This window comes from Neopsephotus bourkii, unplaced genomic scaffold (assembly GCF_033783945.1).
Source record: "Neopsephotus bourkii isolate Nb327-2 ecotype Australia unplaced genomic scaffold, CSIRO-AGI_Nbou_v1 NB_289, whole genome shotgun sequence".
Lineage (NCBI taxonomy): Eukaryota > Metazoa > Chordata > Aves > Psittaciformes > Psittacidae > Neopsephotus > Neopsephotus bourkii.
Genome location: NW_026900798.1, coordinates 108,338 through 126,566, shown reverse-complemented (window position 1 = coordinate 126,566; position 18,229 = coordinate 108,338). Strand labels below are relative to the sequence as shown.

At 40.8% G+C, this 18,229-nt stretch overlaps 1 protein-coding gene and 1 long non-coding RNA gene across 3 annotated transcripts in view; one reads left to right on the top strand and one right to left on the bottom strand.

Moving 5' to 3' along the window:
• LOC133208862 (uncharacterized) overlaps window positions 1-1,422 on the bottom strand; it is a 34,943-nt gene extending 33,521 nt beyond the window's left edge. For both annotated transcript variants that reach the window (XR_009724525.1, XR_009724524.1), the window contains exon 1: window positions 711-1,422. This is a non-coding gene — a long non-coding RNA (uncharacterized LOC133208862). The remainder of the gene's footprint in view (window positions 1-710) is intronic.
• Window positions 1,423-7,712: 6,290 nt separating this feature from the next.
• ATG10 (autophagy related 10) overlaps window positions 7,713-18,229 on the top strand; it is a 93,518-nt gene continuing 83,001 nt past the window's right edge. Inside the window, exons 1-3 of the mRNA XM_061347078.1 lie at window positions 7,713-7,764; window positions 9,644-9,769; window positions 14,889-15,008. Coding sequence (XP_061203062.1) covers window positions 9,644-9,769; window positions 14,889-15,008 — 246 coding nt within the window. The 5' untranslated portion in view covers window positions 7,713-7,764. The remainder of the gene's footprint in view (window positions 7,765-9,643; window positions 9,770-14,888; window positions 15,009-18,229) is intronic.

Genomic DNA, 18,229 nt, shown 5'->3' with positions numbered 1-18,229 from the left:
AGAGCAGCCCTGCGGAGAAGGACTTGGGGGTGCTGGTTGATGAGAAAATGAACATGAGCCGGCTTCAGTGTGTGCTCACAGCCCAGAAAGCCAACCGTATCCTGGGCTGCATCAAAAGGAGTGTGATCAGCAGGTCGAAGGAAGTGATCCTGCCCCTCTACTCTGCTCTCATGAGACCTCACTTGGAGTATTGTGTGCAGTTCTGGTGTCCCCAACATAAAAAGGACATGGAACTGTTGGAACAAGTCCAGAGAAGGGCCATGAGGATGATCAGGGGACTGGAGCACCTCCCATATGAAGATCAGCTGAGAAAGCTGGGGCTGTTCAGTCTGGAGAAGAGAAGGCTGCGTGGAGACCTCATAGCAGCCTTCCAGTATCTGAAGGGGGCATATAGGGATGCTGGGGATGGACTCTTCATTAGGGACTGTAGTGACAGGACAAGGGGTAATGGGTTAAAACTTAAACAGGGGAAGTTTAGATTGGATATAAGGAGGAAATTCTTTCCTGTTAGGGTGGTGAGGCACTGGAATGGGTTGCCCAGGGAGGTTGTGAATGCTCCATCCCTGGCAGTGTTCAAGGCCAGGTTGGACAAGGCCTTGGGTGATATGGTTTAGAGCAAGGTGTCCCTGCCCATGGCAGGTGGGTTGGAACTTAATGATCTTAAGGTCCTCTCCAACCCTAACTATTCTATGATTCTACGATTCTATGACGTGATCTTAGGTTGATGAAGACAATAAACTAGGGGGCTTTTTTCCAGTGCTTTACATCAAGCTGGGTATATACTCTTTCTCACATTTCTGTGGCAGGAACTTCGAAGTATGAATAGGTGGCTACGCCATTCGGAAGGGTGAACAAGTGAACAGTCCAGCATTCAGAAAATGAGAATAAACATTAGATGCTGTGTTTGAGAAACAATACTGAGTGAGGAACAGAGGAGGTGGGTTTGGCAGCTACGAAAGGGAACTGCCAGCAGAAAGTGAAAACTGAAGTGACAGCCTGGCTGGTAAGGCCCAGGGCCTACAAAGCTGACTAGCCCACCTCTGGAAACAGCAGCAGGAGAGGCCATTTCAGGACCAGAAGTTAGCCTTGCCTTTGGTCCACTCCTTGGCAGACACAATTGTATTAGGAACACTAGAGACCAATAAAATGTTAAACAGCCTTTAGTTTGTGAGGAGAGGCCTGAAGGAGAACTGTGCAGTGACCAAGTATATCTTCAGCGGTTCTCACCAAGCGCCAAATACATGGTTGCTCATGCAAGGGCTGTGTAACTGCAAACGCCTCCTGCTCCTGCTCCTTGCTGTGTACAGCTCCGCAAGGTCTGGGAATCCTGTGAACTGGATGCTTCATCCTTGGCTTGGGAAGAGGCCAATACACTTGAACCTCTATGTGAACCCCTGCAACACATGTGAGAAGAGGCACTGAGAAGGGACAAGGGGCATACCAGAGGTCAAAACCAATTCTCCCTCTATCTATTTATTGCTTTCTCTGTTGCATATTAAGGTGGAGTTCTGTGCTTTAGGTTGATTTGTTTCTGCACCCAGTTAGCCTACATTTTAAAAAGTGGCTTTGAACTGGTAGCAGAAAGACCATCACCAGGCTATGCACCTGCACCTGAAAGATATTTAATAACATTTCTTCAGAGTAAACTTGTAAATTTCTTACAGAAGTATCTCCAATTTGCACTTCCTGACACCACAAATCAGTTTAATTTCACTATTGCAGGTCCATGTCCACAGCCAACTGAATCTTTTTCTAAGGTACAGAAGTCCAGAGCCATACCTACTGCTTTTACCTAGCTGGCATCAGAAGTTATTTTCGTAGCACTAGTCAGTCATGTGCACACTCTAGTTCCAGAAATCCACTGCTAGCTGGGGAACATTTTTCTCCTGGGACCTGTGCAGTTAGAGAAGGATTCCACAGTCTTTAATAAGAGAAACTGATTGTTACTAAAATATAACAGGGACCTGTATTATTCTGTGGGTAACAAGGTTACCGGGAAGGACCTAATTTTGCCTATGAGCTAAAGCACTTGTGCTCATTACTTCAGTGTCACAGGTTTTGCCATATTTCCTGTACTGCTGTTCAAAACACTGTCCTTATCCATCAAGCCTTTACTGAGATAGAACACATCACTCTTCTGGCTAGTGTAAGTCTTTAAGCACAACCCAGGGGCATCTTCTCTCCCTTAGTATCTCTAGACCTGTCCAGGACCTATCACAGCTACAAAAGCATTGGTCTTGGAAAACCATTCATTTCCCACTTCTGGAAAAACAAGGGTTTACAAAGCAAAATGAAACTCAATAAACAATCTAATTCTTGGAAAGACACCCATGATGATCAGATCGTTACCTGATCCCCAAAGTCATCAAAACCCAAAAAAGTGGAAGAAATATTATGATCCCCAGAAATCCTGAAATCAAATGTATAGCACACATACATCCCTAGTGTGCAGGACATTGTGTGCATACAATGACGTAGCATGAATAACACATATAAAGTCTAACGGGCTGGGATCCAAAACGTACTGAACTATATACACAAAGACTTTTTTAACAGGCATACCTCTGCTCTGGGGAAACCCCCCCTGCAGTGCTGTGTCTAGCTCTGGAGTACCCAGTACAGGAAAGACATGGGCCTGTTGGAGAGAGTCCAGAGAGCTACTGTTATCTTTTAATATTAATGACTTGAGTATCTCGTATAGTAGTGTGTCTCAAATTGATTTCAGTTTGTCTAACAGGAAATAAAACCAAAACAAACCAAAAACCCAAGACTGGAACATTAGTAACAGCAGCAGAAAGAGAAAACAGAACTATGAAAAAGATCTGAAAGAAGTATTAAACTTTTAGATAAAAGAAGTAGAAAGAAGTAGGAAAAACTGCCAAAACCAGAATGTGGCAACAATTGCTGCATTGTGCTGTTACTTTTTTTCCAGTACTGGTTGGTAGCCACCGGAGTGGAATAAAAATATTCATGAAAAATGTATGCTGTTTGTATACCTCTCAGTTTGTTTCCTTTTGAACTTTCTCTCAGCACAATCAAAGGGCCCAAGAGCAAGTATGTGCAAGACACAGACCATGCATCTACAAAACTGAGCTCTGTTCACTAGCCTATCAATTTCCATACCCTTGTACAACTTAATTCCTATTTTTCTGCCAGCAAAAGGAAAATATCACTACTAGTCTACTTCGTAAGAGCACTGTGGTATTGTGCTCTTACGTGATTACTGTAAAGTGATCATTGGAAAATAAGCTCTCCATCCACCAAGCTCTTCACAGGAATTTAAACTATAAAGTCTCCCAAAAGAATAAAGCAAAAGAATGCCAAGTAGTTTACTTTTAATTCTTATTATGCATTATCGGTGCAGAATCTCCATAAGCACTGTTAATCTAATGACAGACAATGAAGAGATTTAAATTCAGCAGTCACACATGGTGTACGGCTGCTAATATCAACTGGAATGAGGTCCAGCATTTTGGTTTTGCAGACGTTGCCCATATATGTAGTTCTTCCTATACTCTAGATAGGGAGCATTTCCTCCTGTGACCATCCTAGTACAGCACATTAAGAAATTATTTGTTGCAGCACAAATGATATGCTGGGTTTAAATGTGCTGTCCAATAGCCTCATGAGATATCTTCACAAGCATTTTGCTTTGGCGATACCATTGTTTCTCATTGGGGTTATCTGGCAATATTCTTTTATTATAAAACTTGGCAACCCAGGTCCTGCCAGGCATTGGTAATAACAGATTGTGATCTCTTTTTGTTTAGCAACATTGCCTAGCATTGGAAAGTACAGGTAATAAAAAACCAAAGTAGAAGAAATAGCATTAGAATTACTGTGGATCTGAACCATACTAAAGAGGATTTGTGAAATTGAATGTACATAATGTTAAGCCTACCAGAGCTGTAATGTTACCTGTTTTCTTTGGAGAGCTGAGTGTTGCCTGAACTGCTTGACTCATCAATGGGCTTTGGATGAAGCTGTTCCTTGGGCCAAATTACAGTATGAAGAGATGAAAAAGACCTTTTAGAGATCAACCAGTTCACAGCCTGGCTGACGAAGGATTGCTGTCTAAGCTCTTAGTTTAGTTCTAAAAATAGCCAACAAAGTTCCTACAACAATCGTAGTTTACTCTTAAAAATTATCAATATGTGATAATTCATTAATCATAGAATCCCAGACTGGTTTGGGTTGGAAGGAACCTTAAAGCTCATCCAGCTCCATGCCCCTGCCACAGGCAGGGACACCTTCCACCAGACCAGGCTGCTCCAAGCCCAGTCCAGCCTGGCCTTGAACACTGCCAGGGATGGGGCAGCCTCAGCTTCTCTGGGCAACCTGTGCCAGGGCCTCATGACCCTCATAGGGAGGAACTTCTTACTAAGACCTCTCCTCACAATCTCCCCTCTGTCAGGTTAAAGCCATTCCCCTTGTTCTGTCCCTACAAGCCCTTGTCAAAAGCCCCTCTTCAGCTTTCTTCGTGCTTGTGATTGCCCTGACCCATGTGCAGGACACTGCACTTGGCCTTTCCTGCTGATGTGCAGGTGCTCCCTTGCTGACCTGTGATCACTCTACAGGCTCTCGGCACCTACTGGCACCAGAACCAAACTGGTCTGATGACTTATTATGCATTTACTTTAAGTATATAAACATCTCAGTAGCGACTCAAGAACAGGACTATTAAAACCTTTGTATGCAGAGATGAGATGGAAACTTGAGGCACTGATTCAGAGTACAGGCAAAAGAAGGAAGAGAAAGGAGAGAAACCCGTGTTGGGAGTTCTTGTCAAGTAATTTTAGAACTACAGCAAACGCAATCCCTTTGATAAACCGGCACTCACTGCAACTTGCTGAGATGCCCTGGCAACAACATTGGAGATGACCAAGCTGATACCAGATGCTGTAAGAATATTCCATGAATCTGATCTGCTCTGCAGACAGACAGAAAGGGAAACAGACAAAAAAAAACTGAAACAGCCCAAACTTGTCAACAGCAGAGCCAGGATTAGAACCCATCTCTTGTAAGTACAGTATCCTGTCTACATAGAGATATATGGAATTTCTGTTAGCAGTAACACATGGATACTAACAATTTTTCAAAGTTAAGTGCTTCAGACCTTAACTTTCATAACACAATGGGTAGTTAGGCTCACCAGCAAGTCCTGGAAGGGGATACTCAGGTAAACTGTTAACTATTTTTGACAACACATAATTACTAAGCATTGTGTATGTTCAATTTAAGGCCCATAAATAATATTTGTGATGCTCCGATGGTATGGCTAAAGCCTATACTCTTTAAAAAAGACCACTAGTGTTGAAATTCAAGTTGCTGCATGTTCTTGATTTTACAGCAACTGCATGCTCACAATTTTAAATAAAGTAAATGGATCCAAGTAGATGATCTGAATATATGGAAACTATGGCTTAGCTTCCTAAAAGCTGCCACTCATGGTGACTCCTTTGCTAACTTCAGTGCAAAATTAGGGTCCTATCATGCACTTCTAAAATAAGCCATGCCCTAAACTTGATGATTTGTCCCTAAGAAAATCCAGAGAGACAGTAACAAAGCTAAAATTAGAAATCAGGAGCTGTAGCTTCCAAGGCAATACACACTGCTTGACATTTTTTCAATACCACAGGCATTTTCTGCTAGCAAAAAAAGGTTTAAGGAATAGAATCCCACAATGTAAAAACCTTCCTTTAAAACTCAGGGTTGGATGACAACACAGTGTTTACATACCAAATTTCAGAAGCCCAAACATTTAAAAGAATCAGTGAATAACAATCTAAATAATTAATTCTGATGATTAAATAATGACTACAGCATCACAACTTGTGGTTGTAATAGCATAACCCAAGCTGTGTAACTGCTTTCAAAAATAATATATGCAGTCAAAATAGCAATCTGTGGAGGTACTATGATCCATTCAAAGCACGATATAATCATTCTGCGGAATGATTTCACAAAACAAAACTTTGCTTATCTATACCTAATGCTGAAAATTACAGACTTGGATAGAACTTTTCGCTGCTCACAGATAGTTGTGAAAATTATCTTTAAATATGAATCACAGCGCATATTTGAAGAACACGGCTGCTAACAGGCACAATCCAGTAAATGGAATTTTAAGTACAAAGAGAAATGGTTTACCTCAGGAATATTCCAACAAAATGCCTTGGGCCTTGTGAGCTCTCAACACCCAGCAAATCACAATCAAACTGGGAGCTCCATGGTTGCAGAACGTCGCATTACCACCAACAGCGGAGGTTCTCCATTGCAGTATGGTCTCCAAAGCTCATGGGGTAGCTCATTTACTCCAAATGCAAATCACAAAACTCTTTAAAATGGCAGTTTCCTGCTAAATAGGTAAACCCCACATTTTAAAGCAACATTCTAAGGCACTGGAACAGGCTGCCCAGGGAAGTGGTGAAGTTACCATCCCTGGGGGTATTTAAAAAAAACATGTAGTGTTTTAGTCCTTAGTGACATGGTTTAGTGGTAGACTTGGGAATGCTAGGCTAACAGTTGAACTTGAGGATCTTAAGGGCCTTTTCCAAGTATTCTATGATTTTGGGTTCCATTCATCCATCCAGATATATTACTGTGTACTACAGACTGTAAACCATAGTTTGGATATTTAGATTTCTGCACATACTACAGTTTGTATGGCTTGGTCATGCCAGACAAGACCTTACCACTAAAAGATGCATGGCTTAATAGACTTGTAAATTTAAAAAATAATTATTTTAACATTTGTGTAGCAAAACAGCTTATGTGCACTTGGCAGATTTTCACACCTAAAAGCAATTATACAGTCAAGACAGCTGGGTAACAAAGTGAAACACACATCAGGCATCTTGTGGAAGTAGCTCAGGATTTTAGTGAGACCCTGTTAATTTTTTCTTGTTTTCACACAGACAGATGCATAACCATAGAATCAGAATCCCAGACTGGTTTGGTTTGGAAGGAACTTTAAAGCTCATCCAGTTCCAACCCCTTGCCATGGGCAGGGACACCTTCCACTAGACCAGGTTGCTCCAAGCCCCGTCCAACCTGGCCTTGAACACTTGCCAGGGATGGGGCAGCCACAGCTTCTCTGGGCAACCTGTGCCAGGGCCTCGCCACCCTCAAACAGAAAAACTTTTTCCTTATATCTAACTTAAATCTTCCATTTAAGTTTGAAACCATTCCCCCCTGTCCTATCACTAGGGTCCCAGATGAAGAGTCCCTCGCTTCATCATGGATAACCACATTGGATACTCCTTCACTCATCCACCATGTTACATTGCAAGACAGTGCTGAAATGAACTGGCCATTTCAATTTCGCGTTCCCCCCTCCTCACTAGGGGGAAGTCATAACATTTTACATTTATCCTGTAAGGAGAGAACGGCGGGGAAGCCTGCGAAACCGACACACGCAGATATGTCATTGCTGGCTTCTTGGAGTGAGGCCAGCGGGTCTGAATCAACCCGGGGCTAGCACGGTTGACGCTGGCGGAGGCGGCTGACAAGGGAACTGGGCGAGAGCTCCAGTGCCCCCTCGGCTAGCCGGGAGCGCCCCCGGGCCATCGCCTCACATGGACAGCACCCACAGACACCAACAGCGACCAAACTCCCCCGCCCCCTTCCTCGCCGCTGCACCTTCCGCCGCGCATGCGCTACTGCCCGCCTCCTCCCTCGCTCCCGTCGGCAGCGGCCCGCCGCACGGCGCGAGTGCGCGGAGGGCGGGCCGAGAGCCCGGCGCTGGCGGAAGGCGGAGGCACGGTATGTGCAGGGCGGTATGGCGGAACAGCTCCCCCCCACTTCCTCGCCTCACTTCACCTCACCTCAGGCGGGACGGTCCGCCAGCGGCTCCCCCCGGGCCCCGCTGCCTCCCTGTCCCTCCGGTAGCCCCTCCACCACCACCCGGCGGAAGGCCTGAGAGGCTCCACATGGCGGGGCGGACAGGGAGGAGAGGGGGCGGCCTGGCCCGGGCTTACCGTGTACCTGCTGCCTGCGGGACCCTGAATGAGCATGGATGGCTAGCGCGGATCTGCTCGTCGCTGTTAAGTCTTTTCGGGTTAACTGTAGGGAAGAAAGGTGTATTGAGCTGGTGCCAGCAGCCTGGTGTCACTTCACAGCTGTTAATGTTCCAAAGCACATACCTGTTGCCCGTGACAGCGGATTGAACTAAATGACCTTAAGGTCCTTCCCAGCCCACACGGTTCCGTGATTCTGTGACTTCCGCTTAAAACGTATGTGAGAGCTGCACTCTCCTTTACATGTTGGACGCAGTTGTGCGGTCCATCATCAGAACTGGGAAATTTGGGGACTGCAGAAGCGTTTACCCTGCCTGTTTTCCACATTTCCTTTCTTGGCATCCGGCTATCACAGAGTAAGGAGGGTTTGAGTTAACTACCATTGAAAATGAGGTGTTTTCAAGTGCGAGATTAATGATTTATGTCATGGGCGGATAGGGTGATGTTGTGATTGTGGGCCAGATCCTGAAAAATAATGAACATTATATGAGGTGCTGTGTTCTCTGTGGTTTTTTTGTTTTTTTATTTTTGTTAAGAATAAACATGTAATAGTTAACTGAGTATTTGAGTGCAGTGCTGCAGTGATGCCTGATGTCTGTAAACTGGCTGTGTTTATAATAAATCCTCTTTGAAGGAGGGGAAAAAAGTAAAATTGGAAAGATCCTCTGGAAGCTTTTATGTTACCTTTAAGACCCTGGAGGGAAGCATTCCAGGGGAAGGGAAGGAAGGGAAGGTGCGCATTTGAAGCATATTGGGACCCCCTGAAGCCACATTGTTGGGCCATTGAGGGCTGTGCTGCTGGCAAGAGCAGGAGCAATTGCTTCTTCGGGGCTCTGATGGCCACTGTGGAGGTTTTGGGTCCGCAAACACTTTGTTAAGGTGTTGTGGAGCCGTTCAGCTCCCCAAGAAAAAGGTGGTAGGCCTGTGGAAGTAGTCACAGTCACTGTAGTACAGTCACTGGCTGGGCCATGCTGCTGAGGAAATGTATGTCAGACCGTCCAACTCGTCTCCCCAGTACAGGAAAGACAGTGCCGTACTGGAGCAAGTCCAGTGAGGGGCCACAAAGATGATTAGGAGTGGCTGACATACAAGGCAGGGCTGAGGGATTGGGACTCATCAGCCTGGAGATGAGAAATGTCAGTGTGAAATACTGATGGGAGAGAAAGAAGAGGGAGCCAGGCTTTTTGCAGTCTATGGTGTGAACGCACAAGAGGTGTTGATCACCAACAGATACATAGACTTTTTCATTTAAACAGAAAGCAAATTATTTACTGCTGTGGTAATTAAACACTGGAGCAGATTTTCTGGAGAGGTTGTGGCGTCTCCAGCCTTTGAGATCATCAAAACCCAACTGGAAATGGTCCTGAGCAACCTACTCTAGTTGATCTTCTGTGAAGAGGGGGATTGGACTAGAGTATCTCCAGAGGTCCATTCCAACTTCACCCATTTTGTGTGTCTGATTTTCTAATGTACTTGAAGAAATTTGTCTTCATTTTAAATAACCAGTTTTCTCTCCTCCCGTCCTTCCCAGTGCTTTGTTGTTTTACTATTTAATTGCTAGAAATTATTGAAAGTTTTTAGTGTTCACTTTATGTGCCAGTACTAACATTTAGTTTGCTCTGCAGATGTCCTGTAGCATGGCAGGTGAAGAGGACTTCCTTTTGGAAGAAAAGAGATTCAAGCAGTACTGTGAAGAATTTATCAAACATTCACAGCAGATAGGAGATGGTTGGGAGTGGAGAACTAGCAAGGTAAAATAATCGTGTTCATTTTTAGATACCCTTTCTGATGTTTTTGAGCTGTTGACAACTGCCACAAGCTGGAACATCCTTTTCGAGGGGAGTTTACAACATATGAAATAAATGGTATTTTGCACAGCTGGTGCAAGAACAAAATAGTGTGTAGATGGTTTACATGGGGATATAGACCTGTATCTGTATTGAATAGGGTTAATGAATCCAAAAACTACGGCACCTTGTGGTGTAACCTTGTAGGGTTACCCAAGATGATTTCTGTTTTGGCCAAAAAATGTCTTTTAAGACATTAAGCAGTCTTTGTTTTCAGATTTCCCAGTGTTAGAAAAATAGTCACAGCTTTCAACAAGACTTTCAAGTGGCTACCTATGCTTAAAGTGAATTAAGAAAAAAAGAAAAAGAAGCTGTTCCTTCTAATCTTAACTGCTTAGCTTCATGTTCCAGCCACTGCTATCTGTACCTTTGTCTTCTAAGCCGGGCACCCTTTTTTCATCAGAATTCTCTTTGTTTTGGTACTTTGGTTTTAGATGCTTTAGAACCTTGTAATTGTAAAAGCAAACCATGTTGAGCTCCCTGACTGTTTGACATGTTTTCCAGTAGTTTAACCATTCTTGTGGATCTCCTCTGAATCCTGTGCAATATATAAAAATCCTTTTTTCAGCTGTGGGCAGAACTAGACAATGGATGTCGTATCATTGTGAAATCCAAACCTTCCTACTCTGGGCTAGAGGTTGTAGTCACGTATCCAAGGATCACTTTAACCCTGTAAACTGAAATAGCACATAGTTTTTACTCTAAATGTGTAGCTTAATGTTTTGCATTAAAATACGTGTTAATTGCGTACAGCAAGCGGAAAAACCTGTGTAAGTGATCAATCCTCCTTATTTGCTGGTTCTCCAGAATTTTCAGACCTCACCAATAATAATTACATATTGTTTCTAGGTCATTAATCAAAATCTTAAATAACACGGGGCCAAGATGAGTCCCACAGGACCCCATTAGAATCACTTATGATGATTCCCCGTTTTTTTTAATTTACATTTGAGATCTGTAAATTAATCATATTTTCATCTTTTAGTGGGAGTCAGATTAGCATGGGATTATTTTAATGTTTTAATTTCCACTTGTGGAATCAGCAGTTTTCTTACAGAAGTCTGAGTATATATTGTTTGTGTTTATCAAGCAAACAAGTCTTTACTGTGATAAAACCTATTTTTCTTAAAAAATAACTACATGTACTATATGTTTTTCTTTATTTACTCTATTCTACATGATGTCTTCTTTTGCTTGAGATGACTTTAGTACGTGAATATGTCTACAGTTACTCAAATTAGCCAGTATATAAAAATACATTGATACATGCTGACTTTATCCAAGCTTCTCTGAAGCTTCCACAATACTCAAAACCTTAAAGATCAGCAGTTCTTATGTACTGATTTAAAAATACCTAACAATAGCCACGTTATGTTAATGTCCTGCTTACCCACCACTGAAAACTGCTTAATAGTTATGGTTTATGGATACATAATTTGTATTTGTTCTCTAAATAAGAACAGAAATATTTTGAGTAGTTGCAGTTTCTACTTTGAATGCGTCTGTTATTTTCCATCTAATAATAAATTCACACTGTTCTAGGATGTCTCTTTGCACCACTTTTTTTGATGTGTGGGCAATACAGGTTGTCCTGTGTTTTCTTGCTTTTCTGACTGGTTTTCAGTATGATCATTTGGGGTACTCATTATTTGTCTATTTCTTCTCTTTGCTGTAGAAAATCTACTGATCTAGGTTTTGTGTTTTACGTTAATGGATTTAGTGGTTTTGCATGCTTTCATGAATTTTGAGGAGAAAAATCATGCTTCTACCATTTTGAAGTGCAGTAAATCCTGCAGTAAATGTATGACATCACTTTTGTGGCAATTGTACATTAGCATTTGTAAATCACAAATTAACAGAATTTCAGCAAGAAGCAGGATTCTGGCCTTACGTGTATTCTGTTTAGAAGTTTTTAAAAGAGTGCAAGTATTAGCTAAGTGTCATAGTGAACCCTTTTTTACAATAAGCCATTTGAAACTTTAGATTTCAGTCCAAGGCTATATTTGTGAGGATTTATTCAACAAAGAAGGATGCTCTAAGCCTCTATTGGGAATTTAATACATGGGTCAAAGTCTGAGCTTTCTTGTGAAATAGGAGGCTTTGCTGAAAATAGCAGAATGAGATAGAATTTTGTTCTTACCTATGAAAAAAATTGTAAGAGGTGTTGCTTTTTTCTTTTTTTCTTATGGGTCAAGTTGGTGACTCTGATTTCAGTGTGATAAAAACCTGGCCATTGAGACCATCCATTTATGTAGTATGTAGTCTGGGAAGGAAGCTTGTTGTTAACAAGATGTCCCATTGTTTTTTTGCCTTTCTTTTTTTTTTTTTTTTTTTTTTTACCCGATATATGCGTTGTGAGTAGTTCAGGGCACTCTTAGTTTTGCTGATGTAATACTCTTGGATCCTATTCCTCATTCGGTACTCACATGAATAGACCCATTGATAGCAGTAAGACCACACAAGTAAACCAGGCTTGTAGAACTGTGTTCTTGCATACTCATTGTTTTTGTGGAGCTGGCTCTTGTGATGTAAGCTCACACGGCCCAAGCAAAACCCTGTATTTATAGCTGTAAGTGAAATGTGCTAAACTATGTTATTTTTATAATCTGTTTCTTTCTCCCAGAAGAAAGCTGTGAAAAAGCCAAGAGCACCTCTACTGTAGGACTCGATGAAGCTAAACTGGAGTGCTGTTATTAGGGGTGGATGGTTAAATCTTGGCTGTGAAAGCTGCCCGCTGTTAGCTTTCTGCTTTATGTTTCTTATTCCCACTTTTCTCTCCCAGCAGCACTTCAGTATGATATTGTTGATGTCCTGAGTGAAGAATCTCTCTCTACCTTCTCCCTAGGCAGCTCTGGCAGCCTGGAAATTGGGAAACAACACAAGGCATGATAAGTTCCCAGATACAGACGGTCATAAGCAGTCAACAAGAGCATCACAAGCAGAGATAAAGATGTCATTATCCCACTCAGTGCTCATCAGGCTCCACCTTGAATACTGTACTCAGTCTGGGTCCCTGACTTACTTAGGTTAATCTAGGTAATCATATCAGAGGCTGTATCAGTTCACTTTTGCTTATGATACTCAAAGGATAGCTGGAGTAGAAATGAACTTCCACACTAATGATATCAAAGTCCTTGCTAAAGTATTGATATATTTATAGGGGCAGAAGGGTGCAAAACAGGTATCACAACATGGGGTGCAACAGGAGGGTTGCTTCCCTGCCACCTCTCCTCTAGCCTCTGACATGCAGCTATCAAATACAGAAACTGCTAAATCCAATTGTCCATAGGTATTTTTTCATGGCACTCAAATGCTACAGAATGCACAGGCTGTGGCACTTGGCTCCTTCCTGCTGACAGGAAGAACTGGTTCAGAGAGCTGAATGCTTCAGTGAAGCAGCTCTTCTCTGGCAAACCTCACTGTGCCTTGGGGCGTTTTACCTCTGTGGGTGGCTGTAGTAGTTTCTTTGCTGCTCTTAGGGGGATGAATACCAGTGCACGTAGCTGTAATCCTGTTGACACTCCCATGAAGCTCAATAAGGAGAGACGTGAGAGAGTGTTGAGGTTGAGGGAAGTGGCTGCTGCATTGGCAAGTTAGCGTACATTTTTCTGTCACTGTTGCACTCTGCATACTCAGTTCTCCATTGCACAGGCTGCAGTTGGTTCTGCACACATGACATCCAACAAAGTGAGGCTTAATGACGAAATAGGGCAAGCAGTAGGAAAAATTGTAAGCCAGGGCTGAAGTATACAAACTGTGTATATGTGCATATGAAATATACACAGTATGATTCATGCTTAGAAGTTCATGGACAAAAATAGGTGTAGAGAGCATTATAATTTTTAATGTGTGAAACTTGGTGAGAACAAAGTGAACAAGTAGCCTATAGTGGATTTTGGAGGTACATGTATTCTACAGTATCCTTGGAAAGAGAGAACTGATGTGTTGGAATAAAACTGGTGTTGATTTAAAGGTCAGAATACATAAGATAAAACTGTGTCAGTAATGACAGATTAACCAAAGAGTTAAATTATAGTGAAATTTGCAGCCCTGTCAACAATTTAATACTACTTTAATGAACTTTGTAGAGAGACTGTTCTGAATAGAATCCTTTTTCATCAGATGTTGTGCATATGCTTTCTGTGTTTGTTTAAAATAAAATGTAATGAAACAGCTAATAAAACCCCTATTTGTTCCCTTTGAGAAGCAAGTTTTTAACATGCAGCTACTGTTCTTGGTGTTCTGTATACTTTCTCCCTTTCAGAGTGTTTTTCCAGTGATCTGTTACTAAAGTTTTTCTCTCTTGCTTCTAATTAAAAAAACCCCACGTTTTTATATGTGTGTAGACAGCCAGGTCAGCAGGGGGAGAAAGCTCCTAAAACCTTCTCCTGCCACTCAAAAAGGGCTTTTTTCAGGAGTGGCCTGGGAAGCAGAATGATAAAAAGAAACTGGGATAAGGTACAGCTTTGTCTCTTTTCTCTTACTTTTGACCCTCAGAGGTGATAAAGAGAAGGGAGCAAGTAGTGACACTGCACACATGTTCTGAAGTGTTGCTGAGTTGGTTTTTTTGTTTGTTTTTTTTTGTTTTTTTTAGGACTTTAAGAAAGTTAGAGGGGGAACAGAGCAAAAAGAAGCCAATCTAGCAAGAACTGGGATGTTTATACAGGCAAGTATGCATTACTAGAAATAGGTCAAAATCATTAATAGCTGCTCAATTCTTCATGACCTTGATGCAGTGACTTTCTGTTTGGTGCATATCCTGATTCCCAGGTAGCAGTTGTCCTATTCAGTTAATAGCTGTATAAAACTTTATTTTTACTGTTCTGGTATTTGACTTCCTTTAATGCCAACAGCTAGTGTAAACTACTTGGGAGAAGATGCTGAAAAGCAATGCAGCCATTGGTGACTATAAAAAGACTTGGAGTGTACACCTAAATATCATGCTCTGTTTATTTTCCAGAACAGTGATAGCATTTAGCATTTTGGTTACAGATTTTTTTTTTTTCTTGTTTTCTGAACACAGGATCTTGGTGATGGTTATCTTAGTAAAACACACTTCCAAGTAAGAAATAGAAGCATCCCACCAGATCTCAAGGAGAAATGCAGTGATAACATTGAACAAGCATTATCTACACATGCTGAAGTAAGTACACATTCTAGACTTTTGTGTTTGTAAAATAAATGATGAACAGAATTTTTAAAAGATACTATACTGTTAATTAAGTCCTGCGAGAAAGATTTCAGATTGACCAGTGGCTTGAATTATTTTCCCTGTAGTTGTGTACAGCTCTATTAGTGATGAGAACTGGGACAAAATGGGAAGGCTCCAGCATCTTTTGTGTATATGTTTTCCTCATGGAAGGATATCTCTTTCCACTTTGATTCACCAACATTAAGGAAACTTTTGTGTGTGTGGAAAAAAGATTAAGCATTGAAATCTAGTTATCTTAGAGATAAAAAATTAAAGAAAATTTTAGGTTAATACTCATTTAAGTGAAACTTACTGAGTAAGTTGTGTGTAAGTATTTTACAATCAATGTATATTTTTCTGTTGTGGAACTAAGGTAAAATATGGAGCAATGCTTTGAAATTGGTGAGGGGAAATAAAATAGATCTGGTGTTCTTGAAGAAGAATAAACTTCTTTCTTGCACAAAATGAAGAAGATTCATTAAACCCAGGGTGAACTGATCTGAATAATGACTTGTTTGATTCTGCATTAGACCTGCAGATTACTGGCTAATCAAGATATAAACAGTAGATATTCACTGTCTTGTTATGTTGTTACCATAGGTATGAAGAGAAATATTGAGTTATAATTGACTGAAAACAATGCATTCTGTATACTATAAACTTGAATAGATGGAGATGGTGTATTTTCCAGGTACCTTTTTCAGTAGCAGTTCCTTTTCTTTTTTCCTCAGCCTGTTGTTTGTTTTTTTCTTCTTCCACAGAGAGTCTTGTACAGGGTCTGAAATGGGTTTTGGCCTGGTTTCTGAAGATGACACTTAAAGCAACCATGCCGTTTGATAGTCTGTGGGGTAGTAATTTCTACTGATTTTTTTAGTTCACTCACAGGTTTCAGCTATATTTTGAAGAGGGGTAGGTATCAAAAAGTGTTTGGTTCTTAAAAATTTTGTGAAAGCAGGTACCTGGCTAGAGGAAAAGTACTTTTACTGGCAGGTAGAAGCCTGGTCTTTGTATTCTGTTTGTCTACTCAGTGCAAGTGACTAGTACAAGTACAGGACTGGGCTAAAGCAGCACCTTGGTCCCGCAGAGTGCCATGAGGAGCAGCAAGGATTCTCTTGACACGAGGAAGCTGTAGACAAGATGTGGTTCTTCTATCAGCAAGACAACTTGTTCAATCAACTGAAAAAAAAAAAAGAGATCATTTTACAACCCCTTAGTTGATACACCAGCTTTGATATGAAGTGGAAGCTGGATAATCTTTAGAACCATAACCTTGCATTTGTTTGATAAATACCGGTTATAAGCATGCTATGTAAGTCACAGCTGAAGCATTTTAAGTTTCCCTTTAATTTGCATTCTAGTATTTGTTAAAGTGAAGGTTAACAGTACTTCGGAATTTGTTACTTGTCACTATGACATTGTTTGTATACTTCAGTCCTTACTAGAACAGGTGAAGAGTGAAGCAACATCTTGGAAAATATTGTAGGTTATGAGACATGAGGGTATGTGTAAAAGAAAAATGGAGTTTCTTCTCCAAAATGCTCACTGCCTAATGCAGATTATGTTGAATTTTTTTTCTTCATTGAACTGAAGGCTAACCAGGCTGTTAAAGTTATATATCTAGGAAATGGTAGAAGCATGCCAGTAAATTGGAAAATGAAATTTGCTACAGATACATAAAGTAAAACTATTCATTTCAGCCTAAGGAGGAAGATGGAAATGATGACTCTGTAGGGGATAAATTTGCTCAGGCACAGCAGTGGCTGTATAAGATGCATATTCTTGCCACAGATGTTCAATGTGAGAGTCCTGTTGCACTGTTCTAACAGTCTGGTGTTACGGAGTTACCGCAGTGTCTTTCAATAAGTTACTGAAATATATTATGTTGAATAGAGTTCAGCAGAGTTGTGGTCTTGTTAGAAATTGAAAGGTTTCCACTGGCTACATGCTTTCAATATTTGCCATTTTTTTTCCTTAGAAAATTTGTAAATTTTATATATTTGAATTCTGACAGAGGTCTAGATAAGAATTTTAATTTATTTTGAAAAAAAAAGTCATCTGATAGTTGCATATTCAATTTTCAGTTTCAGAATTACTGTTATGACCTAGATTTTTCTATATTGTATCTCTACCACTTGTGTCTTACTGAGGTACTTCCATCTGCCGGTAGTCAGATCTTCAAGGCATAGTAGGAGATATCATATATAGTTTTATGTGAGATAATTAAATTAGGAACAGTAAGGAAATTAAAGTAGAATCAATATCCAGTGTTAGGAACAACGTGTGTTGTCAAAAAGACGAGGGAAAAAATGTACTGTAGCATGTGACAGGCCATATGAGGCCACAGGATTTTCCTCTCCTCTTGCTGGGAAGTCAGTTGAGAGATTACAAATAGAATTTTGGGAGGCAAAGTGAAAATTAGGATGCAAATTAGAAGTCAGATTTTTGAAGCTGTGTGGAAGTGTGGGGAAGTTATCTATACTGAGTACTTAACTCCTGTTTAAGTGACCAAAGACACATCAGAGGAAAGGTGATGTTAAGTAAATCAGTGAGTATATCGTGTTGTAGCACAGAGTAGAGTTAGTATATTGAAACTGCAGAGAAGCAAAAGTACCTGTTCTGTTTGTGTTTAATTCGTGAAGAAATGGTGAAGTCTGTGATACAGTACAGAAAATATACAGAATAACTGAAGCAACTTTATTAAAACAACAAAATCAGTTACCAGTCAACACAGCATCAAAAATGTGCTAATTGTATGGCATTTCCAGAGAACACAATAAAATTATTTGAGCAGTTTATTTCAGCTCATTGGTCATAGGGATAGTTAATGTTTCCAGTTTTCCATCTCACTGTCTGGTATCTAAATATTTGGAGCCTTCCTGGTGAAGGAGTGATGAATAACTGTATTCTGGTGTTTTCTAGAGCAGTCTATAGTATGTGGTATGCTTGGTGCCATTTATACAAGTTGTGTTTTCCTCTGAAAACCAAGAATAAATTTTTGTGTGGGTTTCTTTCTGCTTATTTTAGATATCTGCAATACAGAGCTTGTCACTTAGATCTTTGTTTCAGCCTGAGGAGGTAAAAAATGCATTTTTGGGTACAAATCAGTCAACCTATTTTAAGTGTCTTCTCTAGGAGAAGATGAGCTAAAAAGTGTCTGTTTTGCTTCACTGATG